Source organism: Bidens hawaiensis, unplaced genomic scaffold (genome assembly GCF_021521415.1).
Source record: "Bidens hawaiensis isolate Kalapana, Puna unplaced genomic scaffold, B.hawaiensis_p1.1 tig00029632_1, whole genome shotgun sequence".
Classification (NCBI taxonomy): domain Eukaryota; kingdom Viridiplantae; phylum Streptophyta; class Magnoliopsida; order Asterales; family Asteraceae; genus Bidens; species Bidens hawaiensis.
Window position 1 is genome coordinate 74,222 of NW_027494912.1, and position 26,526 is coordinate 100,747.

General features: G+C 36.5%; 2 protein-coding genes across 2 annotated transcripts; one reads left to right on the forward strand and one right to left on the reverse strand.

The window, feature by feature from the left end:
- Positions 1-330: 330 nt before the first annotated feature.
- LOC143579203 (TOM1-like protein 6) lies at positions 331-7,352 on the reverse strand. The gene is made up of 9 exons (XM_077062583.1): positions 7,186-7,352; positions 6,665-6,743; positions 6,483-6,581; positions 6,301-6,414; positions 5,866-6,021; positions 5,680-5,769; positions 5,509-5,594; positions 1,871-2,125; positions 331-1,346 (listed from the first exon to the last, which is right to left on the reverse strand). The coding sequence occupies exons 1-9, from the start codon at positions 7,332-7,334 to the stop codon at positions 701-703; spliced, it is 1,674 nt and encodes a 557-aa protein (XP_076918698.1). The 5' UTR covers positions 7,335-7,352; the 3' UTR covers positions 331-700.
- Positions 7,353-8,902: 1,550 nt separating this feature from the next.
- On the forward strand, positions 8,903-12,420 carry LOC143579202 (uncharacterized). The gene is made up of 2 exons (XM_077062582.1): positions 8,903-10,044; positions 10,572-12,420. The coding sequence occupies exons 1-2, from the start codon at positions 8,903-8,905 to the stop codon at positions 12,418-12,420; spliced, it is 2,991 nt and encodes a 996-aa protein (XP_076918697.1).
- Positions 12,421-26,526: the final 14,106 nt, after the last annotated feature.

Consider the following 26,526-nt stretch of genomic DNA (forward strand, 5'->3'; position numbering starts at 1 on the left):
ACCTCTTCAGCTTCTAGGTCCTAAAGCTTCGTTTTTAGCAGGATTGGCTTTGCTATTCAAAAGGGGGTTGCGGCGCAGCTTGTTGCCCGTTTGCCTGCCACTTTATTGTAATCGTTTTATAATAAATTATATAAAATAACTGCAGAATTGCTTGTTTTAATTGCCCATAACCGTATTAGCAATAGCTTACATTTGGTCATTACTAGCTCCCAGTTAGAAGAAAGGTCAACCAAATAAGTTTAATCACCTTTCGTACCTATTTCTAAGTTGGAAATCAAGTGGCAGAGTTTAGATTATCTGGAACTATAAGGTACCAACCACATATCCTAGAAAACAAATCCCACTCTAGGACAGATTTCACTAAGAATGTTAACACCCTACACCATGATTAAGTTAGAATATCAACAAAATCTAAGATGTTATAATCTTCACTATATTGTTTCTAACCCATCAAACACACCATAAGCTAATCTTAATCTCCAGATATATTATACCTTGGGTCCAAAACAATCAGGCAGTAAACCGGAGGCTAAAAACTATCAAACCCCTTCACAGATACAAAATCATATACCCAAACTCATGACAGAAACCAAGAAATTGATCTAAACAAATGCACATTCAACACACAAACCAGCTACTGAATTCACAAGAACACATATTTGAACTCATTGTACCAAACTTATTACCTTCTTCTGCCATTTCATTTTTTCCCACCCATCATACTTTGGCTATAACTCCCGAAAACATTAGATGATGCACCACTCGTCTTTTGGTTTCCAAGCACATTAAGATCCTCAAACAATCTGTACGAAGGAACAAAGGCGGACTTTTGGTTTTGGCCACCACCAGCAGTGTTTGAGCCGACCCCACCATCTCCATTCACGCCTGCCGCCCTCAGATTATTGGAATATGAGTTTACCTGCTGCGAAGGAATATTATTATATGGAGAAGGTGTATACGGGTTGGTGTAGTATCCAGGAGTTGCAGCCCATGGTGGTGGAATATAGCCAGCTGAGTATTCAGGTTCAGGCTGGACCTGTGGTTGTGGTTCAGGCTGAGCCCATGACACAACATAATTGTTTACAGGTGGTTGTTGAGTTTGGTGGGAATGATTCTGTGTGGCGTCTGAAACTGGTGGTGATTGGTCAACGTTTTGAGGAGAGATTGTACTTACAGACAACGCAAGGCTCAAAAAGTCTATCATGTCATCTGCTCGGGTTTTGTTTGATGGTGGAGGTGGGTCGGTTAAAGTTAAAGCCATACTTATTGAAGGATCCAGGGTAGTGGTTCCTGGCTCATTTACCACGGGCCCATTTTGAGGCATGGACGCTTGTGCTTTCGTATGCCTGAAAATACACAAAATTCATAATAAAAAAAGTATAATTTAAGACGATAAAAGTAGTAGTTGAAAAAAGAGGCAGGTGGGGTCCTTTTTAACTAAATTGCACGATTCGATTTACCGGTTAGAAATGAAAATGAAAAAAGTGTTTGGATAAGCGGGCCAAAACGGGTTATTCGTTGACAAATTGGAAAGATTGACTTCCTATTTACCCAAGTGTTTGATCTGGTTTGACCCACTAGGAATAAAAATATAACCCATGTTAAGATAGATGGGTCAATACAGGTAACTCGTTAGACAGTATTAGTTGGCTGACTTCCCTTTTAACCAAATTGTTTGATTTGGTTTAACACTTTAACCCATTTGGAATAAAAATAAAGCCCATGTTTGGATAAACTAGTCAAAACGGGTAATTCGTTAGACAAGTTGATTTGGTTGACTTCCGTTTTAAGCAAAAAAAATTTATTCAACTTGACCCGTTAGATATGAAAACATAACCCATTTTTTCCCGCATAAAAACAGTGTCTAAACCTTCTAGCTAGCAGAGCAAAGTCATCTTCAACTTCCTCTTCTTGAGGCTCAGTTTTGAACTGTTTAGTTGCCGGAGAAGACAGAGCAACACTTGCTTTCTGGCTTTCTTCTTTTTCTTCACTATGAAGTTCTATTTGGGGCTTTGGATTATTATCAAAAGGTATTGGAGAACCAGATGCAATAGCATCATGTTTCACAAGAACGGTTTGAATATAGTCATTTAATTCAATGCCCTGACCAAGAAGCTCCTCATCACTGCACACAATCAACACCTTTATTATTATTAGTGCATAATTAAATATGAATAATCAAAGATTTAAACTAAATTTGTTTTAACGAAACCGGCAGTTTTGTGTTTAACGGACTGAGTGGTATGTCAAAATGTCAAAAGTGGTAAAATATCATAGTTTCAAATGTTGTTAGATGTGCTTAAAAGACGTAGGGTTCAGATAGCATGCCTCCAGGAGACTAAGTGGAAAGGACATAGAGGGGCTGAGTGTAATGGGTATAAGTTGTGGTACTCGGGGTTTGATGGAGCTAGGAATGGAGTGGGGTTTCTAGTGGCTAAGGAAATACACACTAGTGTGGTGGAGGTGATAAGACATAATGACAGGATTATGGTGTTGAAATTAGTACTAGGAGAGGAAGTAGTGGCAGTAGTCTCCGCCTACGCGCCTCATGTAGGCCTAGGGGATCAGGAAAAGAGAGAATTTTGGGATTGCCTAGACGCAGTGGTAGGGGGCATACCTAGGGGGAGAGGATTTGCATAGGAGGTGATTTTAATGAACACATTGGTAAGGCTAACGATGGTTTTCAAGCCGTACATGGGGGTTTCGGTTTTGGTGATAGGAATGAGACCGGAACAGATCTTCTAGAGTTTGCGGTGGCACATGACCTAGGTATTATAAATTCTTATTTTAGGAAACAAGATTCTCATTTAATCACTTTTAGCAGTGGCGGAGGCGACACGCAAATTGACTACCTTTTGATGAGGCAAGGAGACCGACGTTGGTGGAGGGACTGCAAAGTCATACCTGGGGAGGCAGTTGTGACTCAACATCGACTACTAGTGACAGATATAGCCTTCAGAAATAAGCTGACTGTTCGAGAGAAGAAAGGTACACCGAGAATTCGATGGGGAAATTTGAAGGACGAAAATCTCCTACTGTTTAAGGATAAACTCATACTGCATACGCGGGCTCGACTAAATGGGGACTCAACTCATATATGGGAAGCTATGGAGACAAAGATCATCCAAGTAGCAAAGGAGACTCTCGGGGTTACAACAGGAAAGACAAGTGGGCATAAGGAGTCTTGGTGGTGGAATGACGCAGTGCAAGACAAGATAAGGGACAAACAAGGATGTTTTAGGGAGCTAATGAGGTGCACGAATGAGGAGGAGCGAGTGGAATTGAGGGAAAACTACAAAACGGCCAAAATAGAGGCGAAGAAGGCAGTTGCGGAAGCAAAGAAGGCGGCCTTTAAACGGATGTATGAAAGTCTAGAAACAAAAGAGGGGGAACATGCTATGTTTAAGATTGCCAAAGCCAGGGAGCGTAGAAGGCAAGATCCAGGACCGGTGAAGTTTATAAAGGATACAGATGGGCATGTTCTGGTCAAGGAGCAGGACATCAAGCTAAGATGGCAAACCTACTTCCACAATCTTTTTAACAATGGGAGAGCTTACCAAGAAGAACATGACAACACAAACTTTCAACGACAACAATCAAATAACTGCTACTGCCGACGGATCACACGAGAAGAGGTGAAGGATGCACTTAGGAGGATGGGAAAGTCTAAGGCGGTTGGCCCAGACAACATACCCATCGAGGTGTGGAAGTGTCTGGGGGAGGAAGGAGTCATGTGGTTAACTTCTCTGTTCAATAGTATTCTCAAATCAGGTAAGATGCCAGACCAGTGGAGGAGCAGCGTTGTAGTTCCTATCTATAAGAACAAAGGAGACGCCCAATGTTGTGGTAACTACCGAGGAATCAAACTACTAAGTCATACTATGAAGCTATGGGAAAGAGTGATTGAGGTTAGACTTAGACGAGAAACTCAGGTTACGGTCAACCAATTTGGCTTCATGCCTGGGCGTTCCACCACAGAGGCAATACACCTTATAAGAAGATTAATGGAAAAGTATAGGGAGAAGAAGCGTGATCTACATATGGTGTTTATTGACCTAGAAAAGGCCTACGACAGTGTGCCACGACAGGTGCTCTGGGAGTGCTTGGAGGGTAGAAGAGTGCCCAGGAAATACATAGAGATAATTATGGATATGTATACCAGGAGTGAAACAAGTGTCCGTGCGCCAGTGGGGGATACTGATTTCTTTCCTGTAGAGGTAGGTCTTCACCAGGGGTCAGCGTTGAGCCCGTTTCTTTTTGCAGTAGTCTTGGATGAGTTGTCAAAGTCGATTCAGGGGACTCTCCCGTGGTGCATGATGTTCGCAGACGATATTGTGTTACTTGCTGAGAAAAAACAAGATCTAAACATGAGGCTTGAGGAGTGGCGAACAACCTTAGAGACAAAAGGTTTAAAGATTAGCCGATCTAAGACGGAGTACCTCCACTGTGATTTTGGTGGGATAAACGACAATGAAGACGCACAGATCACAATTGAAGGGCAGGTGGTCCCGCAGGTAACGAAGTTCAAGTATTTAGGATCATTTGTACAGAGCGATGGGGAATTAGACAGTGATGTGACCCACCGAGTTCAGGTAGGATGGTGTAGATGGAAAGCAGCCACAGGTATATTGTGCGACAAGAGTTTCCCGACTAAACTAAAGGGAAAATTCTATAGGGTGGCAGTTAGACCTGCAATGCTATATGGAACAGATTGTTGAGCCATCAAGAAGGCACAAGTGCGGAAGATGGAGGTAGCAGAAATGAGAATGCTACGTTGGATGTGTGGGCACACAAGACTAGACCGAATAAGAAACGTTATGTTTCGCGAGAGATTAGGGGTGGCGAACATAGCAGACAAGATAAGAGAGTGGAAATTGAGATGGTTTGGACATGTAAAGAGAAGACAGACGACGAATCCTGTTAGATCCGTAGAAAACATTACTATAGAGGGGAGGAGGGGTAGAGGACGACCGAAATTGACTTGGGATGAGAGGATTAGGCATGATTTGATAGACCTAAACCTCTCCGAGGACATGGTTGAGGATAGGAATTCGTGGAGAAGTAGAATTAAAGTTAAGGATTTTTATAGAGAATTGAATACCTTAGGGCTTAGACTTAACTTATTTAGGTCACATACCATAATGGTATTTCCCTTACATATATTATTATTATTATTATAATTATTATTAGCTTTTATATAGCTGTTAAACTGTGATCTTATTATTAATATTATTATAATTAGTAGTAGTTTTTATATAACTGTTAAACTTTGATTTTCCTTTATTTTGCTTCATACACATGTACTTAGAGCCGAGGGTCTCTCTGGAAGCCACCTCTTTATTCCTTTGGATAGAGGTACGGTGTGCCTACATCCCACTCTCCCCAGACCCTACTTATAGCTTTGCTGTCGGTGGGATTTTACTGGGCATGATATGATATGAATTATTATTATTATTATTCGATTTCAATCAACCAAAAAGATAAGGTAAACTGTTAATGTTAACATGCCTTGTGGAAGCTAAAACTTGCATCAATTTCTTCTGGTTTGATCGACACCGGTCCACAATATCAACAATGACCTCATCTTTTACAGCCTTTTAACAGAAAAGATGAGTTAAAACTTAAATCTTATCAATCATACACAATAACTTTTACAAGTAAAAGAGGTAACAGACGTACTGCACGGTCATTTGGATCAACTTCTTGCAACATATCAGATAAGAGGTCTGACACATTCCTCATCGCGTCCATCATTGACACGCTAAAAGAAAATGAAGTTAATAGTAATTCATTAAACAACCTCTCTTTTTTATGACACTACATGTGGGAAAAGCAAGAAAATATAAATAAATAAACCTTAAAAGTTTGAATCTCAGAAACCGTGGCTTCATCAAGCCTACTTGAAGAATAAATCGGTACACCATGGTTTGCTTGAGGGGGTATGAAAGATGAATGTGTAACAGGAGGTGTAAATATCGGAGCTGCATCAGGTGACCTTTGCGGAAATTGTACTCCAGATTGCTGTCATCAAACAAAATCCAAAAAACTTCTTAAATTAGCATGATAACTTCTTCAAGGGCAAAAAGGTAATTTAACTTTAAACCTAGCCAATAAAATAAAATCTGGTGTATCCAATTCAATACCAATTAAATCCATGGGAAAATAGCCTTTTCAGGCTCGAAGCTTTCCGAAAGATATTATTACTTTGCTCATATAGTAATAAAAAAAATATATTCATCGCTTGTAGAAAATCATGATTCTAAACAAGACAAATGGGATGCATAAATATAATAAACGTACTCGTAATTCATCATAAGCATAATAATATTGAGGATATTTTCCTCCTCGACCACCAAACGCTTCTTGCCAAGAGTCTAAAAGAACCAAGAGTTTCTCCCTCACACGCATGTCCGCCTGCAAAACATAATTTTTGATTAAGTTCCAAACTTTATTTGTATGATGGAAATATGATCATCAATTACCTTTTTCTTAACAATCTTGATCATATCCGGTAGTATGTTTCTATCAGCTATTTGAACATGAACATGCTCACCACAATTCTTAACCATCATCTCTAAAAGCTACAATCAGTAATAAACTACTCATTTCAAGATTTGCGAATTCCGATTAATACTGTACAAAAAGAACCAAAAAAATACAATACCGTTAACGAAAGAAGCTGAACATTAGGATTCTTGTGTTGCAACCTTTTCTTCAGAGCCTTAACAACGTCTTTTGCAAGCCTGAAAAGTTACAAATATTCCAATTGTGTCAACCAATTACTGTGGTTTGCACGCGACAATCTTAATAAAAACATCTACAGAACCCTAGAATCGATAACGAAAAGGCAACGAATGTAAGGTTTAATTTTTACATAAAATATTCAAAATTCACAATGATTTTCCTATATCCATAATCCATTATCCACTCATAACAAAAACATGCGTGATAACATAATCATGACCTCTAATTAGGATTACAAATAATTAAAACAAGATCATATTTTTTTGGATTAACACAAAACATGAACTCAACATGCGAATAAACAAAAAATTTCAAAATCCATAAAAATTTATAGTATTTACAGTCTTGAGTGAATAACAAAACTAAAAGAACCCTAAAAACAAAAGATTGAATGTTTTATCTGTAAAACACAAAGAAAACAAGTGATGATGAAAAGATTACCAAGAACTGGCGTTGATGGCATCGCAAGTATCGATATTAAGAGTCCAATCGGGTTCGATCAAGAACTCGCTGGTGGCTTTATCCACTCGAACAGCAGCAGAATTAGCAGCCGACGAAGATGGTAAAAAGGCTGTAACGGGAAAATTCATTATGTGTGGATTGAAAGATTGATTGATTATGGGATGGACGAAGAGATAGTTTTAGGAAGAAATGAAACAAGAGGGACAAAGGTTGGGTGTTTGGATTGTTTCCGTCTATCCTTCTTTGAATTTGGTATAGAACCATCTCATCACCATCGTATGGTATGCCTGCAAATTTTTTGCTTTCTTTTGAATTTTGATCAGTTTTCAATTTAATATTACTTCCATATGGATTCATGGGTTGATCGATTTAACTAAAGGGGTTGTGTTTGGGTCAAATCGTGATAAGCGGGTCGTATTTGGGTTCATGTGTTCATCACGAATTTATGGTCTGGGTCGTGTTGGAAATTTGGGTGATGTCCAAGATCATGACGGATTGGGCCCACCAACCCGCAAAGATGGCTCGTTTAACGATAAAGCTAAAGTCGTAGGTAGTAAAAGAATAAAGACGTAAAGCCATCTAAACTTTAATCAACATTATACTACAATAAGTTTATAAAGTTGTGATTACTAAGGTATCAAAGTCAAAACAGAAAGTAATACTATATACAACTCCATATACTAAAAAAGACATACCAACTCCCATTTTTTAATATGTATATAATTACCAGCGGGTTAAAATTGGTGTTTGTGTTGATGTTTTTTTCTTTTTGGCAGCTTCATCATTCACAGAGTGTTGCGGCTCAGTCTTCTACGGTACGTGCCTGTCGATCCAATATTTGGGTTCTCAATCCCTTTTATGGCCTTCTAATGTAACTGTTTTGTAAGTCAATTGCTTCCAGCATGTTTGTGTTTTTGCTTTCATAATCAGTCTTCTAATTTTATGAAGTAATCTAGGAAGAATTGATGAAATTTAGTCGATTTGGGTCAAAGCATTATATCATTTGTGCATTATTGGAAAGTATGTTTTTCTGAATGTCAAGTAATCTGATGCTTCTCCCATTCTTTGTCTGCATGCTATGTGTTTTGCTTTTATTGCCTTTATCTTAGGTTTAAGATATTCTTAGTTTTTCGTGTTAATTTGTTTTTTGTGCGTGTTTAATTACATCATTTGGCATCAATGTCTACAAATAATAGTAGGAAGCGTTCACGTAATGTAACTGAATCCACTGCCTCATCGTCATCATCTTCTCAGTATGTTGGCTACACTTCTTTAACACAATCTAGACGTCGTGCTTCTATCATTCGTTCTGCTTCATGTGTGTCAACGTATATTGACCTTGGAGACTGCCAGTATGTATGTGAGTTTTGCGGTGCATTCTTCTAGTACGATGAACGTAACCTTTCTAAATCCCGTAACGGTTGTGCAAGGTACACCCAATGTTGCAAAGGCGGAAGCGTCAGGCTTCCGTCTTTCAGGTCATATAGTCCAACTATTGTTCAACTGTATGATCAGCAAGATTTCCTTTCAAACATCCGCGCCTATAACTCAATGTTTTCTATGACTTCATTTGGTGCTAAAGTAGACCATTCTGTGAATACTTTCCGGTCCTTACGTGTTTAAAATTGAAGGTCAAGTTCATCATTGGCTTGGAAGTCTATGTCCTCCTTCTAATGAGAATCCTCGGTTTTTACAAATGTACATTTATGACACTGACAACGAGGTTTCTAATAGAGTCCATTTTTTTAACGATGACGCACAATCACAGGTCCGTTGTGATATCGTGTCACTTCTAATTAAAGAACTTGACTCCCGAAACGAATTGGTGAAACTGTTTCGCACTGCACGAGAAATATGCCAAAGCACTGATGTACCTACTTTTTCTATTCGTTTGTATGCCGGCCACAGTGGAAGGTGCTATGAAGCACCTTCCAGTAATTGCATCGGTGCGATTGTTGCCGACGACGACCCTTCATCCGACCGGTATGACATTGTCATTCGCCACAAGGATGGGCGTCCACAACGAATTAGTAAACTGCACCAATTGTATATGCCACTACAGTATCCATTACTGTTTGTTTATGGAGAAAGTGGATGTTCTCCAAGGCTACGTTTACATCGGACTTCTTCAGATGGTGATAAAAATCTGACAATGAATATGTATTATAGCTATCAGTTACACGATCGCCAAAACCTTTATGCTTTACTTCTTAGAGGTGGTCGCTTATTTCAACAGTACCTTGTAGATGCATATGTATGTATAGAAGAAAGCCGTCTGGATTACATAAGGCAAAACCAAAGCAGGTTTAGGACCGAATTTCTTCAAGGAGTTAACGATGCCATTCAACGTGGTGACACCAACGGCCGTGACATTGGGAAAAGAATGATTCTACCATCGTCTTTCACCGGTGGCCCTCGATACATGTACAAGCATTATCAAGACGCCCTAGCCATATGCAGAGTTCATGGGAAACCGCAATATTTCATTACATCTACATGTAATGTCAAGTGGCCGGAAATCGAAAGATATATTGCTCAATTCCCAGCACTCAAATCACAAGATCGTCCAGACATAATTGCTAGAGTTTTCCATATGAAAGTTAAGTCACTCATAAACTTTCTAAGGACACAAAAAACTTTTGGTCATGTTGAAGCAACTTTGTACACCATTGAGTTCCAAAAAAGAGGATTGCCACATTGTCACCTGTTGTTGTGGGTAGCAGAATCACAAAAGATTAGAAATGCTGAACAACTGGATAACTTCATTTGTGCTGAAATACCTGACCCGGTTACCGAACCTGTATTACATAAAGTCGGTGACGACTTTGAAGTCTGGATGTTGCTCAAAAAATTTTCCTAAGGATTTCTGTACAACAACAGTATTTGACAAAAAAGGTTATGCACAATACAAGAGACGTTCTACCGGTCACGTGTGTATTAAAAACAATGTTACTGTTGACAACGGTTATGTGGTCCCGTATAATCGTGCTTTGTGTTTACACTTTAATGCTCATATAAATGTCGAATATTGTGGTTGGAATATGCTAATAAAGTACATGTTCAAATATATATCAAAATGTTTAGACCGTATACGGTACTCTATAACAAAAGCACCAAACACCGTTGTTGATGCACCGAGCACTAGCGCGCCTGAGGTAGATGAGATTTCTAACTTTGTAGACAGTCGTTTTATCTGTCCGCATGAGGCATCCTGGAGGATCCTAATTTCCCAATCCATTACAGAAACCCACCGGTGCAGGCTTTAGCTGTTCACTTGCAAAATATGCAGAACATTTGCTTCAGAGATGAAGATAGCCTCGAATCAGTTTTACAGAATCCATGTTCAAATAAAACTACCTTAACAGAAGGCTAAGAAACAACCGTCAAGACCCAACCGGCCGTCACCTACGTTACGTAGATTACCTTTCTGAATACAAATGGGACGCTGGTGGCAAGTTTTGGAGTAAAAGAACATCAGCAACACCACCTGCAATAGGAAGGCTAATATACATACACCCAAGTGGTGGCGAAAGGTTCTTCTTACGAATGCTTCTTGCACACCAAAGAGGTTGTCAGTCATTCACAGATATACGTACCGTAAATGGTCAAGTGGCGATGACATTTAGAGAGGCATGTCAAATGCTTAACTTGCTAGAAGATGATAAAGAATGGTCGTCTGCATTTGAGGAAGCCGCTGCATGGGCCACTGCTGCTGAGTTACGCACACTATTTGCTCATATGCTTCAGTATTGTGAAATATCCAATCCACTGCAGTTGTGGGAAGAACACTGGAACAAAATGGCGGATGACGTGGTGTACACACACCATCTTCTAAATTCAGAAGATCAAAAACAATATGTGTTACACGAGCTTGAGTTGTTACTACGTACTGCCCCCGTACCGGTCATGTTGTCGAAGTACGGATTACCATTGCCTGATGCACACACACTCCAGTGTCTTAATAACAGGATGTTATTAGAAGAGAAGAATTACGATAGACAACAACTTGCAGAAGAACATCAGTCACTAAAAAACCTTCTCAACAGCCAGCAAAATGCAATATATGAGCAAATTATGTCAGCTGTGACTTCCAACATACAGCTATTAGCTTTCATTTACGGACATGGTGGCACGGGCAAAACATTCTTATGGAACACAATCATCTCAGGCCTCCGTTCAGAAGGCAAAGTCGTATTAGCCGTCGCGGCCTCAGGCATAGCGTCGCTGTTATTACCTGCCGGCAGGACCGCTCATTCAAGATTTAAAATCCCTCTTGACCTTTGCGATGAATCTACATGCTCAATCTTTAAAAACACTCATCTTGCACAACTATTAACGGAGACTTCTCTTATAATTATATGGGATGAGGCACCCATGAATGACCGGAGATGCTTTGAGTCATTAGACAGATCACTAAAAGATTTATTAAACAATGACAGCCAACTTTTTGGTGGAAAATCCGTTCTCTTAGGGGGTGACTTCAGACAAACATTGCCAATAAAACGCAAAGCCTCTAAGACAACCACTATCTCTTTGTCACTTCCACGTTCGTATATTTGGAAAAGCTTTGTTATGTTTAGACTCACTGAAAACATGCGTCTACAAAGGCAGTCACTAACTCTTCAAGAAAAAGAAGACATTAGAACATTTTCATCATGGTTATTAGCAGTTGGTAATGGCACAATCGGCACTCCAGCCCCCGAAGACTCCCAAGACACAAAACTCATTGACATTCCTACAAGATACCTAATACCTTTTGATGAAAATGCACTCTCCAATCTTATTAATTTCATATACGACACCGACACGTTACAAAATCCATCCCCTGCCACACTTTCAAGAAAAGCAATTGTCTGTCCGACAAACGAGACAACACATCAAATTAACACCATTGTTCATAACATGTGTCCAGGAACATCAATTTCTTATCTAAGTACCGACTCAATCATTCCCAGTGCGAGCACTCAAGTTGATACTCACGCACTTTACCCATCTGAGTACCTTAACATGCTGAACTTCAACGGTCTTCCACCACATAGACTAGAACTTAAAACAAACAGTCCAATCTTTCTCCTTAGGAACCTTAATCCAACTGATGGTTTATGCAATGGCACACGTCTGATAGTTACCAAACTTTTACCTAGAATAATTGAAGCAAAGATAATGACCGGCAACCGTATTGGGCATCGCGTGTACATACCATTTGACACATAATGACAAAGAACTTCCATTCTCATTCAAAAGAATACAATTTCCAATCAAATTATGCTACGCAATGACTATAAACAAAAGTCAAGGTCAATCACTGGACAAAATTGGTGTTTATCTTCCCAAACCTATTTTCAGCCACGGACAATTGTATGTCGCATTATCAAGAGCAACGTCACCCCAGTTACTAAAAGTAGTCATTAAACCACAAGAAAACTACGACCCAACTACAACAAAAAATATAGTGTACTCCGACTTCATAAACGACATTAACACCGGCACTTGACATAAAGCAAACTCACAAATAACAATCAACTGTTAAAAAAATGTCTGTACAAAACGTTACTTTTTTTTTCACATTCACAGTCTTTTTTACCCAAGGCAGGCGGAAGTCCAAAAATTTTGTGACATAAACATGACAATGCTTCTTGAAATCAAAGTTAAAAAATGGATACGACATGCAAAACAACATGAGTTATGCTACCTATTTGTGGATGCTCATGTACGTGTAACATTTAATTTTATCAACAGTTGTATTTTTATAACTGACTTAAACATTTATTTTTGCTATAACAGGGAAATACCATTGAAGCCGTCATGAACCTCCACGCAGAATCTTACTACCATGTTACACACGCTCTAACAGTTTCCACAAGAAAATATCAACCAGTGGTCTCACACAAACCATCACTAAGACTTGGAAAAAGCGTTGTCTTTGTACCTATCCACAGCAACATAACAACGCATCATTTTGAGTTTGCATAATATGATATGTTGGAGAGCCAAACAAAAGATCCTAAACAACTCACAGGTATTGAATAAAATACTTGCACAACTGACATGCAAATGAAAATAATTAACGTTTACCTTTACTTTACATGTACCTATATGCAGATTTCATAGGCCGTATTGAAGAGATAACCCCCAACACAAAAGATGAGATAAACTAATGAGAAAAAACACCTTACAAGATGAAAGACAAACGATCATGTAAACGACCCTACTAAAAAGTATTAACACTACATGATTTGGTAATGTTTTACATGTCCAAGCCTGTTGAGAACTTTGTTCTTAGTGATGAAGGTGATTTAGAAGAAGCTGCTGAGTTGGTTAAGGGATCAATAATTTCAGCTTTACTTTGTGTTTGATTTCGCGTTTTACGCTGAAACCCCGACAGTTTACAGAGGTTATTATCTTAATGAATGTGGTAAATGTTACACTCAAGCGTGATGGAACTGTCATAGCCAACAAGGGATGCTGGGATCTAGGCCAACAACATGTCTCCGAACACCCCAGATTCAAAAGCCAAATTCATGAACAAAGAGCAATGCCAACCGGGTATAGATCTCAAAATCAACTGCCGTTTAATCATTATTACCTACATCTCACCAAAGATTTTTTTCTCTTATTACCTACATCTAACCAGATAATTTTAATTGCAAACAGACACTTAACCAGCGGCCAAGAAAACCAAGCACTACATCAACTAAACATGAAAGCAGCATAGCAGGCGCCACACATCTTTTACACAACCAGATACTTGACTATTGGCATGCAGCAGTGAATAACAAGTCTTTTGTATAGTTAACCGCTACTTATTTGTATAATATAAACTAACTGAGAGCGATTGCCACATCTGTATCTTTTTTAGTTAGGCAGCCTATAAGAAACACACGTCTTTTGTATAGTTAACCGCTACTTATTTGTATAATATAAACTAAGTGACAGCGGTTGCCACATCTGTATCTTTTTTAGTTAGGCAGCCTAAAAGAAACATGTTGTGAATAAAAATATTACAACTAATGTCGCCATATTACTTTCGTTTCATACATCTTAACATATACAAATTGCCACATAAAACAAACACATTAACGCCTAATATCCGCGCCCGCCGCAACGTGCGGGAAGAAAACTAGTTATAATTGGTAACTTTTATTTACAAGTGGGGACCACATATGAAACCAACAGAAACATGTTAGTGTCATCTCATCTCTAGTGGTTTCACACAAAATTCTTTACATTACTAGCATGTAGGTCTTATTGACAAATTGTATATAACTGTTTGTGTCCCTGTAGTTTTAGGGTGAAGACAGAATGAGTCCTTAAAAAATTGAATAAAAATATATATACATTGTCACTCTGAGTCCTTAAACTTTTATAATTGGTCACCTTAAGTCAGTCGACTCAGTCCCCTTCACCTTTTAACAAAAATAAATGAACTATACTAACTTTTTTTTAACAAAAATAAACAAACCGGACCACCTTTTCAACAAAAATTAACGAATCAAACTATTTTTTTTTTATCAAAATAAACGGACCGAACTTGTTTTTTTAAACAAAAATAAACGAATCAAACTACTCTTTTAACAAAATTAAACGAACTGAACTTATTTTTTAACAAAAATAAACAAACCAAACTTATCTTTTAATAAAAATAAACGAATCGAACTACTTTTTTTACTAAACTAAACGAACCGAATCAATTTTTTTAACAATCACTTTAGTTCATTTCGTTTAACAAAAATAAACGAATCCAGCTACATTTTAAAAAAACAAAATAAACGAATCAAACTTATTTTGCAACAAAAATAAACAAATTGAACAACATTTTTAACAAAAATAAATAACCGAACTACTTATTTGACAAAAAACAGAACTAACCGAACTACTTTTTTAACAAAATTAAATATACCAAAAAAAAAATTAATACAAATAAGCAAAACGAACTACTTTTTTTACTAAACAAAAACAAACGTATCGAACTACTTTTAAAAAAAACTAACCAAACTTATTTTTAACAAACAAAAAAACTCGAACTACTTTTTATAACAAAAATAAATGAATCAAACTTTTTGTAAACAAAAATAATCTAACCGAACTTATTTTTATCAAAAATATCGTCGTAACTTGTGCTAAGGTGGAGTTCGATTCGTTTACTTATTTTAGAAGTTGTTACATTAGTTTAATTTAGTAAAAAAGTAGTTCGCTTATTTTTGTTAAATAGGCAGTTCGGTCGTTTATTTTTGTTAAACAGGTTTGGTTCGTTTATTTTTGTTAAAAAGTAGTTTGGTTCGTTTATTTTTGTTAAACAATATTTCAGTTCGTATTTTTATTAAAGAAAGTTTGGTTCGTTTATTTTTGTTAAAAAATTAGTTCAGTTCGTTTATTTTATTAAAAAAATTGGTTTTTATATTTTTGTTAAAAAAAAGTTCGGTTCATTTTTTTGGCTGATTATAGCTTGATTGGTTATAGTTTGGTGGTTATGTAACATACCAAAATTTCGAATAATAATAATATTGTACATTGACTTATTATGACAGAAAAGTTTACTTGAGTTAATAAATAAATAGTAAAATGGTAAAAGGAAAAGATAAGTAAAGTAATTAAATGGAATTAATCATGGACTAAAAAGGAAAGATGAATCTTAGGTCCATGGGCTTAAGGGAGTATAAATACCCCCCTTAAACCATAAATCTTTCCATTTCCATCCATTCTACACCTTGCCTACACCTTAAAACACACACTTAAGCCAAATACACCTCCCATAGCCGCCGGCCACCATCCAAACCTTAAACCGATCATAGCAACGTTAGACCTTTGATCATACAAGCAAGATAACAAGTCCACGACCACGTATCAAGCTATCTGTGACCTTACAAACGTCTAAAGGTATGTTCTTGATCTTAAAGGTTACGTTTTTATGAACGAATAATCATGAAACTCAAACATAGAGTAGATCGGGTCTAGATAAATCATAAAGTTGCAAACTTGATGATTAGGATGGACTTAACAAACTTATAGTTATGAACGATTCATCAAGAAAACCCTAGATTTAGCTTAATGGACGTTTGTATGCTTAAAGGTTCAAGCTTTATGCTAGAAACGAGTTAGATCTTGGAAATGGGGTGATAACGAACGTTAAACGGTTAAGGAGGTTGGGATTTAAGCGATTAAAAGTGTAATCATGGACCGTAAACCGTTATTTGAGCCTAAAATGGATTTTGAAAATAGGAAATCTGAGCTGAAAGCATCAGACAAGGGGTTCTCGGACCTGAGCCTCCATATGGGTTCTCGGTCAACCCACGTTATCGGCCAAATATGAGTTTTCGGTCAGACCATAGTTCTCGGTCCGGATGGGTTTTCGGTCATGAGCTAGGTTCTCTGCCAAGAGTTCTCGGCTGGCCAGTTCTCTGTTGGGTTTTGGGCCTAAATCCATTTGGGCCCAGGTACCATAATGGACAGTTGGGCTAAGCCTATATCTAATATAAAGCAAACTGGCCCATTATCTTAGGCTTAGAAAATAAGCCCAACTTAGAAAATAATTTAAAATGTTAATGAAAAATGTGTTAAGACAGTTAATGAAAATAAAATTTTTTCCAAGCTGACCTGGCAGCTTAACCCCAGGCAGGGGCTCTGCCACTTGGACCCCGCTAGGGGCTGCCTCCCCTAGAACCTCGCTGCCAGGGGCGCTGCCCCCCGGAACCTTGTTCGTTGAGGGCAATAATTAAACTAGAAACACGATATGGGTAGTGATAGTTAAATTGATACGTGTAATTGTTATATAGTTAGTCGTGCACAGCTCAAGAAAGGGTAACCATAAATGGTGAACGTAACCGCATTCAGGTGAGTTTCTAGCCTCATTCCTTGTTATGTTTTTCGGGGCTGTGTGCATACTCGATGTGACTAGTTAATACACTTACCTTAAGTGGTAAGTGTATGCCTATTATGATATATTTGAATGCTATGACTAAATGATTGACGGTACATGAACGATCTTCGGATATTGCATGTAAAGTTAGGGGATAGTTTACATAACGTGATTGTTTGTATATGTTGTACGTATGTTATAGATTGATGAGTATGTAAGAAAGCATCTTTATATATAAATAATTCATAAAGAAAGGAAAGTATGAAACGAAGGAATTGACGGTAAAGGTGGCAGACCCTGATAATATATGTGAAGAAGGGTGGCAGACCCTAATAATATCTGTGAAGGAGGGTGGCAGACCCTAATAATATCTGTGAGGCTATAGGGCGAAAGGTTCTTCAAAACGTATAATTATGTATGTAAAGAAAGATAAAATATGAAATACGAAAGAAAGTATGAAAGTAAGAATGAAAGTATATGTACGTATGTATGCATGTATGAAAGAAAGTAAAGAAGGACAAGTATGTAATATAAGAATGATTGTATGTTATTTGTATTAACTAGAACTCACTCAGCTTAGCTGATTTTTAGTATGCACGCAGGTTAGTAGAATGAGGCAGCTAGCTTGAGAGGAACACGTGGCATTGAATAAGAGACTGGCATCGGAAGACTCAAGACGTTTATCAGTTTATGTTTAATTACTTAGTTTTCTAAAGACAAGATGGGTGTTTAAGACATGTTACAGATCGTTATGTAATAATTTATGAAAGTTTTTATATTCCGCGAATGTTTTTATTAACTCTGATGACTAGAACTATGTGAATGAGTAAATTTAACGTCCAATGTGAGGCACCGGTAACGGGGCCTTACAAGTTGGTATCAAAACAATGTTCGAGAGATTTAAGCATCCTATATGCTTAGACTCGAACAGAGAATGGGATTTAAGTAAGAAAGGAAAGAAGATGCCAGTCCAAGAATGCCATGTGTCGCTCAAGCAAGCTCAGTAAAGGTAAAGTGTATGGTTAAATATGTATGTTGACGTCATCTTAATTACTAAAAGAAAGTACATGTGAATGTTAGGGATAGGGTTAATTGATTGTTTGATTGATTGACTGTTTAAAGTAGAACCAGCACAAATAGACTCATGAGGGGAAGTGCATAGGACACGGAAAGTAATGTGATCAGCTAATCACAACTGGCCACTGTTATTACATGTTAGCCTTACTATCATTGTACTCAATAGTTCCTTGAGTGATGACGTTTGTGTTTTCCTTTCCAGAATACGATGGCTGGATCTAGGGCATTTGTTGGAGCAGGAGGCCGCACTGGACATCGTGGTAGGCCTCTTCATGTCTAACAACCTTCGGTTGAAGCAACTTCCAACACTGAAGATGAAGGAAGCGTAGCTAGGCGAAACCCAAACAACAACGAAGGGTTTCAACTTGACCCTGCAATTCAAGCAGCTATTGTTCAAGCTATAGCCACTGCTGTGAAGAACTTGGATCCTGAAAGGTCTGCTAGAGGCCGTGAAAGAACTACGGAAGGATCGGGAGGAGGTGGTAGGAAAGATGATGAAGGAGAAAGGGAGGCTTCGAGTGTGGTAAAGTCTGTGAAGGTTGATGATAGGCAGAGGGGCCGAGGTGGGTGCAACTATAAGTCCTTCAAGGGTTGTGACCCACCGAAGCTGACTGGTTTGGGAGACGCAATCGCTACTCTCCAATGGATAACCGCCATGGATAAGATTATCCGCATTAGCGAGTGCCGACCCGACCAAGCTGTCGGTTTTGCCACCCAATCGTTTGGTGAGGAGGCGATGTATTGGTGGGAGTTAGTTGAGCAGAGGAAGAGTCGGGAAGAGATAAAGGCAATGAAGTGGGATGATCTGAAGGAGTTGGTAATGAAGAGGTTCTGTGCTGATGCAGAAGTTGAAAGAGTTGAGATGAAGTTTTTGAATTTGAAGGCGGGTAAGATGACACACCAAGAGTACACTACTGAGTTCAACCGTCTATCTAGGCTCGTGCCAGACATGGTGAACACCGAGGCCAAACGAATCAAGTGTTATGTGAGAGGGCTACCACAGAACGTCCGCACATTGGTCAAGACTAGTAAACCTGCTACTTTTGACTCTGCTGTCGAACTTGCAGAGATGGTTTACGATGATCTGGCGGTGGACGATGTGGTGGTAGAAGAGAAAAAAGAGAAGGAATGGGTTGTTTCTGCTAAACGACCTGGTACTCAGTCGTGGAACTCCAAGGATAAGAAACAAAAGGTGTGGGAAAGGAAGCCGTGTAAGACGTGCGGTAAGATACACAGGGACTCAACCAGTTCAAATTTTCTTTCAAGGACTCATTGTGTCTCCTCCCAAAAACCATAGGGACGCAAACTATAATTTTCTCTAATTACAATTATAGCAAGATTACTGAAATAACTTATTAAAGTTTAGAGGGAATTACAGAGAGGAGTAATAAGAAATGTATATAAATCTTGAGTTTATTCAAGATGGTGCATCTTTCTCATTACCATGGAGGTAGTATTTATACTACAATTACAATATTATTTGATAAACAAAGATAACTATTTAGGAGACAACTAGGTTAAAATTTCACAACACTCCCCCTTGAATTGCATTTTACAAAAACTTCAGGGCCTTGAAGTATTGTCTCATTAAATACCTTGTTAAATAAAACCTATTGGGAAAAACTTTAGCTAACGGAAAAAGAGTGCAATATATAGCTCCCCCTTAAGTTGTAGGTCATTACATTGATCGTACATGTCGCATGCAAATATCATGAACATGTTTCCTGAAAGTCGATGTTGGGAGTGCGTTTGTGAAAAGATCAGCTGAATTGTTGCTAGATTGGACATATCTTATTTCAACTTGTTTGTCTTTAATAAGGTATTGAGTATATGAAAAGAATCTTGGAGGTATATGTTTCGTTCGGACAGTTTTAATATACCATTCTTTCATATGTGAGACACAACCTACATTGTCTTCGTAGATTGAAGTTGGAATTCCATATTTCTCTATTCCACAAGAAGTTACCATGATTTATGTCATAGATCTTAACCAAACACATTCTCTAGAAGCTTCATGTAGCGCAATGACTTAAGTATGATTTGAGGATGTTGCAACAAGTGTTTATTTTTTTAGAGCACCATGAAATTGCAGTTCCTCCTTTCTTAAATAAGTGTCCAGTTTGAGATTTTGCTTTATGGGGATCAGATAAATAACCTGCATCTGCATAACCAACTAACCCTTATTTTGAATCGTTAGGATAAAACAAGCCTAAATCAACAGTACCTCGAAGGTATAGAAAAATTTGTTTAATATCGTTGCAATGCCTTTTAGTAGAGGTTGAACTGAATCTTGCCAATAAATTAACTGCAAAAGAAAGGTCAGGTCTTGTACATTTAGTACGATACATAAGTGCTCCAATGGCACTGAGGTATGGTACTTCTGGACCAAGAATCTCTTCATTATCTTTGCAAGGGAAAAATGGATCGTTGTCAACATTGAGTGATCGAACAACCATCGGGGTACTTAAAGGATTTGCTTTGTCCGTATTGAAACGCTTTAAGAGTTTCTCAGTATAAGTTGACTGATGCACAAGTATCTCATTATGCATATGCTCAATCTGCAAACCAAGACAATATTTGGTTTTCTCAAGGTCTTTCATTTCAAATTATTTCTTTAAAAGTGCAATTGCTTCATTAATTGCTTTTTGCTTCCCAGTTATATTTAGGTTTATTGGATTTTAATAATCCATATTGACTGGTATTGGCCGATAAAAATCCCTATTCATTTTATCGCCACTAGCGGTCCCAAATTTCAAAAAGTTGGACCACAGTGGTCCTCCGTTAAAAATGACTTAACGACGTTATACTTTTTTTCCGAATTTCAAACTAATTTTTTAGGGCTTTTGATAGGAAGGAGAATACGAATCAACTGATGTAAAACTTAACTCGAAACCGTGATCCAGCCGACTTGGTTTTTGTTAATTGGAAGTTCAAACACACAAATTGAAGGAACAATCAAGTCGGTTGGATCACCATTTTGAGTTAAATTTATATCAATCGATTCGTATTCTCCTTCCGATCAAAAACCCTAAAAATTTAGTTTAAAATTCTGAGAAAAGTATAACAACGTTAAGTCCTTATTAACGGGGACCATTGGGGGCCAACTTTTTGAAATTTGGGACCGCTAGTGGCGATGAAATGAATAGGTATTATTATCGGCCAATACCAGTCAATAGGGATTATTAAAATCCAATAAACCTTATATTTAGATAATCAACATACACAACTATGATCACATATCCTGATGTTCTCTTCTTAATGAAGACGCGTGGACAATAAGATTATTTGTGTATCCCACGCTTATAAAAAAAATCACTCAGACGGTTGTACCGCATCCTTCCTGATTGTTTCAACCCATATAAAGATCTTTGTAATTTGATTGAATACACTTCATTGGGTTTTGAGTCTAATGCTTTAGGCATTTTATAACCTTCTAGATTTTTCATATAGATGTCACTATCAAGTGATCCATACAAGTAAGCTATAACAATATCCATAAGACGCATTTCTAAACTTTTAGAAACTGCTAAGCTGATTAAATATCTAAACGTAATAGCATCCATATAGGAGAATACGTTTCTTCATAGTCAATTCCTAGCCTTTAAGAAAAATCTTAGGCTACAAGTCTTGCCTTATATCTTGTAACTTCATTTTCCTCAATTCGTTTTCTAAAAAAAACCATTTATATCCTATAGGCTTTATTGACTTTGGTGTAATGACAATAGGTCCAAACACCTTTCAATTGTTTAGTGAATTTAAGGCTGCTTGCATGGCATCTTTCCATTTATTCCAATCTTGTCGACTTTGGCAATCATATACAGATTTTGGTTCAGGATCATCATTTTCTTCCATGATATCACTTGCCACGTAATAAGAAAATATATAATCAATATTTTCCATTTCATCCTGATCCCACATTATATGTGTTTGACCATAGTTGGTTGACAACTCTTTATTGGAATCATTTGTTTTCTTCCTAAGGGAAGGTTATATCATTTACCCTTTTCACGAGGGAAGGTTTTTTCATTTATTCCTTCCTTAGAGTTAGTATCCTTTTCAGAGCCCTTTCTTTTTCGATGATTTTTATCCTTTCTTGCTTTATATCACTTTCTTGCTTTTTCATTTCTCCCTCTAATTCTGGGAATATTGCCTTGTTAAAATGGCAATAAGCAAAACGTGCTATAAATACATCACATGTTAAAGGTTCAAGGTATCTTATGATGGAAGACATTTCATATCCAACATATATCCCTAACCTTCTTTGAGGACCCATTTTTGTGCGTTGTGGTGGTGCAATTGGAACATACACTGCACATCCAAAAATTCTAATGTGGGATATATCGGGTTGTTGGCCAGAGGCAATTTGTAAGGGAGGGTATTTATGATTTGCACTTGGTCTTACACGAATTAATGAGCCACGATGTAAAATTGCATGACCCTAAACAGACACATGCTGTTTTGTTCTTATTATTAATGGTCTAACTCTTAACTATAGACATTTAATCAATGATTTAGCTAAGCCATTTTGTGTATGAGCATGAGCAACAATGTGTTCAACAACAATTCTCATAGACATGCAATAATCGTTAAAAGCATATGACGTGAATTCACCAGCATTATCAAGTCTCACCCTTTTAATAGTGTATTTAGGGAAATGTGCTTGTAATTTAATAATTTGTGCAAGAAATTTGGCAAAAGCTATATTACGAGTTGATAACAGAGAGACATGATACCATCTACTTGATGCGTCTATTAAAACCATGAAGTATCTAAATGGTCCATATGATGGATGAATTGGTCCATATATATCTCCTTGAATTCTTTCAAGAAACATAGGTGACAATTTTTTTATATGTATAGATATAAATATTATTTTGTAAGCAATAGAATAAATGAGATATAAATGACAATCTATTAAATAAGATGTGAAATTAGTGTGAATAATAATAATAATAATAATAATAATGAACTTGTTAGCATAAACGTTAGTACGTGAATAAAAGTTAGTGTGCATAAATAAATGTTAGTTTGCATAAACAAAAGTTCGTTGACATAAAATAAAAGTTAGATGCATAATTAAATGTTAAGATTCATAAATAACGGTTAGATACATAAACAAAAGTTAGAACGTTAGTAAATAACTGTTATATGCATAAATAAGAGTTAGAGAGTTAGTAGTCTCATACTTAGTAAAAGTCCATGATAAGATATCTTTTATATTTGTTTTGTTGAATCATTTTAGTTATCTTTTTAATAATTATTAACGATGTGTTTACCTTGTTTATGATGATGTCTTCTTACTGTGTTGATCTTCTTGATAAAGAAACTAGCGAGTCGTGCTGATAATGTGTTATCATATAACTTTAATTATAATTATAACAAGATTATTGAAATAACTTATTAAAGTTTAGAGGGAATTACAGAGAGGAGTGGTAAGAAATGTGTATAACTCTTGAGTTTATTCAAGATGATGCATCTTTCTCATTACCATGGAGGTAGTATCTATACTACAATAACAATACTATTTGGTAGACAAAGATAACTATTTAGAAAACAATTAGGTAACCATTTTCATCCTTAGATTTTGAATAAAATGGTCATCCAATGAATCTTGATACATCATAGTAGTAATGGTTTTCTTTTTAAGAAAGGTGATTTTCTTTTTGTGTTTAGTAATTGTACTTTTTGATTTGGAGAGCCATGTTGTTTCATTATGGCCAAACTATGTTAGTTTAACCGGGTTCACGCTGACTTCAGAATTTGGCTTGGGTGTTCTCCCAAAAAACCATATTGTCGGCTGTCACTTGATAGTTGTTGTGGCACCACTAGAGCATAACTCTCTAGCATAATACACGGTGAGACAAAAACCCGGGTAGGCTCAGGATACGAATTGACAACCTCCCAATGCCTAGCTCAAATCAGTCATTGCTAAAGAAGCACAAGTATACATACATACATACATACATACATACATACATACATATATATATATATATTAGTTTTATACCCGTCTGATGGACGGATGTTTTTAATTTTAATGAAAGTAGGTTTTATCCCCCGTATTACGGAGGCTATTTTCATTTTTCGCTTCTAATATTTATATTTTTTTTTTGGAATTTTATTTTTTTATTGTAAGAGAATTAATGATATACTTAAGTTTTGACAATGAAATAATTTTACAAATAAATGAGATGTTATAACCCGTTTAAAAGCTATCTGGATTTTGTGAGACCAATTTTATTTTTTTAAAACATCGGATATTAATTTTTAGTATTCTTTGTTTTAAAAGGATATTCAAATATAATATTTGGTGAGATTACTTTTAATATAATGAGATGTTATAACCCGTTTAAGGATTATATGGGTTAGGTGAGACCCATACCCATGAATTTGGGTCAACTGCATGAGAAGCTTCTATTTACAAATAAAGCAATCTAGTGGCTGGAGAGGATGTAGGGAGCAACCATAAAGCTTTTAAAAGTTTCGTTTATATATATAACAAGATATGTATATATAGTAGCTTTTATCCCCGTGTAACGGGGTTGTTTTATATTATTCGTTTCTAATATTTATATATATTTTTTTGTTTTTTAATTGTATTTAGTGTAACGAAGTTAATAATATACTTATGATTTGATGATGAAAGTGTTTCACAAATAAATACCTACATGCTGTCAATACCAACTCAATTTTTCAAAACATAAATGCAATCTTGTTCATTAACTTTTTCGTTAATATATTCAATTCATTTACCCCTACTCATTCTCATAACAAACGCAAGTCTAAACATCAACTACATGCTGTCAATCAAAATTAACAATCAATCTCAACAAAATCAGAGCGTCTCAAACAAGACACGTTATGTCAAATTCCACTTGTTACGCTTCACTTGCAACTATCACAATTCAATTCAATCCAATCCTCATATCGTTTTGTACCCGATGTAATTGTTTGGTTATCTTGTTCATACTTGCCACGTACTACAAGACATCCCACAACGGTCTATGCCGTTGACTTAACTTTATACACCTGTTGCGCATGCCTTCTACAATTATAGAGACCCTAATCACCTACGCAATGCATTGTTCTTTACTCATTCACACCGAGATTAAATCATACCAGCACCGTACCATACTTCCCATGCTCATTTAGCTTAAACCTACCAACCCTATGTCTCTCAGGCTTTCTTCATGTAACAAAGTCGTTCTCGCTTATTCGATTCTAGACCCGCAAGACTTAATTTCATCAAGCTTACCTTAGTCAAACCTCATTTTCACAAATCTATTCGAGGTGCCCCAAATCATTCGATCTCAATTATTTAAGTTTTCATAAGCTCAATTAACAAAGGTGTTTTGAATTAAACCAATCGTAGTTATGTTTTCACAAAGAAGATTTTTATCGTCTTCATCATTTTCGTCTAAACGTATTTTGTATTCAATTATACCTTAAACAATTATTTGTCTAAATTAGTTAGTTTGAAACAAACCCAACTTGGGAAATCCCTCATTTTAAGTATCTTTTTCGCATAAAATAAAATTTTTCTTATCTTTCCAAAGATTAATATTGTTGGTTGCCGCACTTATCTATACGCTTGGTTTTACTTAATCAAAATTATAGGATTTGTTCATTAACATTTCGCCAACTGATCAAAATATTTAGATCCTCATAAATCGAAACAATTTTTTTCTTTCTTTCTTTCTTTTTCAATTATAAAAGACACAATTTCGACAGTCAATTATTAGTTGACCATATTATTCAATTTGTCTTTTCTCATTCACCTTGTTTGCTTATTAAATTATTGATAACGTGTCAATTTCTACTCTCAACTTTGATTTTTAACATTTTTGTACGTCGTGTATTTATTGATCTCATGCATTACAATTTACCTTTCATCTTATAAATTTTTTTTATCGTTGAAATTGAATTGTTATAGTCCTATTATTAATTGAACTTGCCATTATTTAAACAAAATTATTTCCGCAATAGAATTTTATTTTCCATTCTTTGAGTTAATTTTCACTATAAAAAAATTAATTTTATATAATCCCCATGGTGATTTAATTGGAATAGGACTATCTCGGTGGTTCGTGAATATCCGCTTCCCAATTTCATCTATTTACAGTTTGTTTGTATACATAAATGTTTACATTAATATTTTTGTATCCTCAATTACTACTACCAGTACTTTAATATATTAGTTTACTTCATCTTAAATACACAATTGCAATATTTCAATGTTGAATAAAGTTCTCTTTAAATTTCATGAGTTTCTCATTTAACTAAACTAAATCCCTCCAAGTCTTTGTTTAATCTTGTCCAATTTGTACTCATGGTCTTATGAATTCTACCTCGAATGTTGCAATATTTAAAAATTTCACAGGTTATTA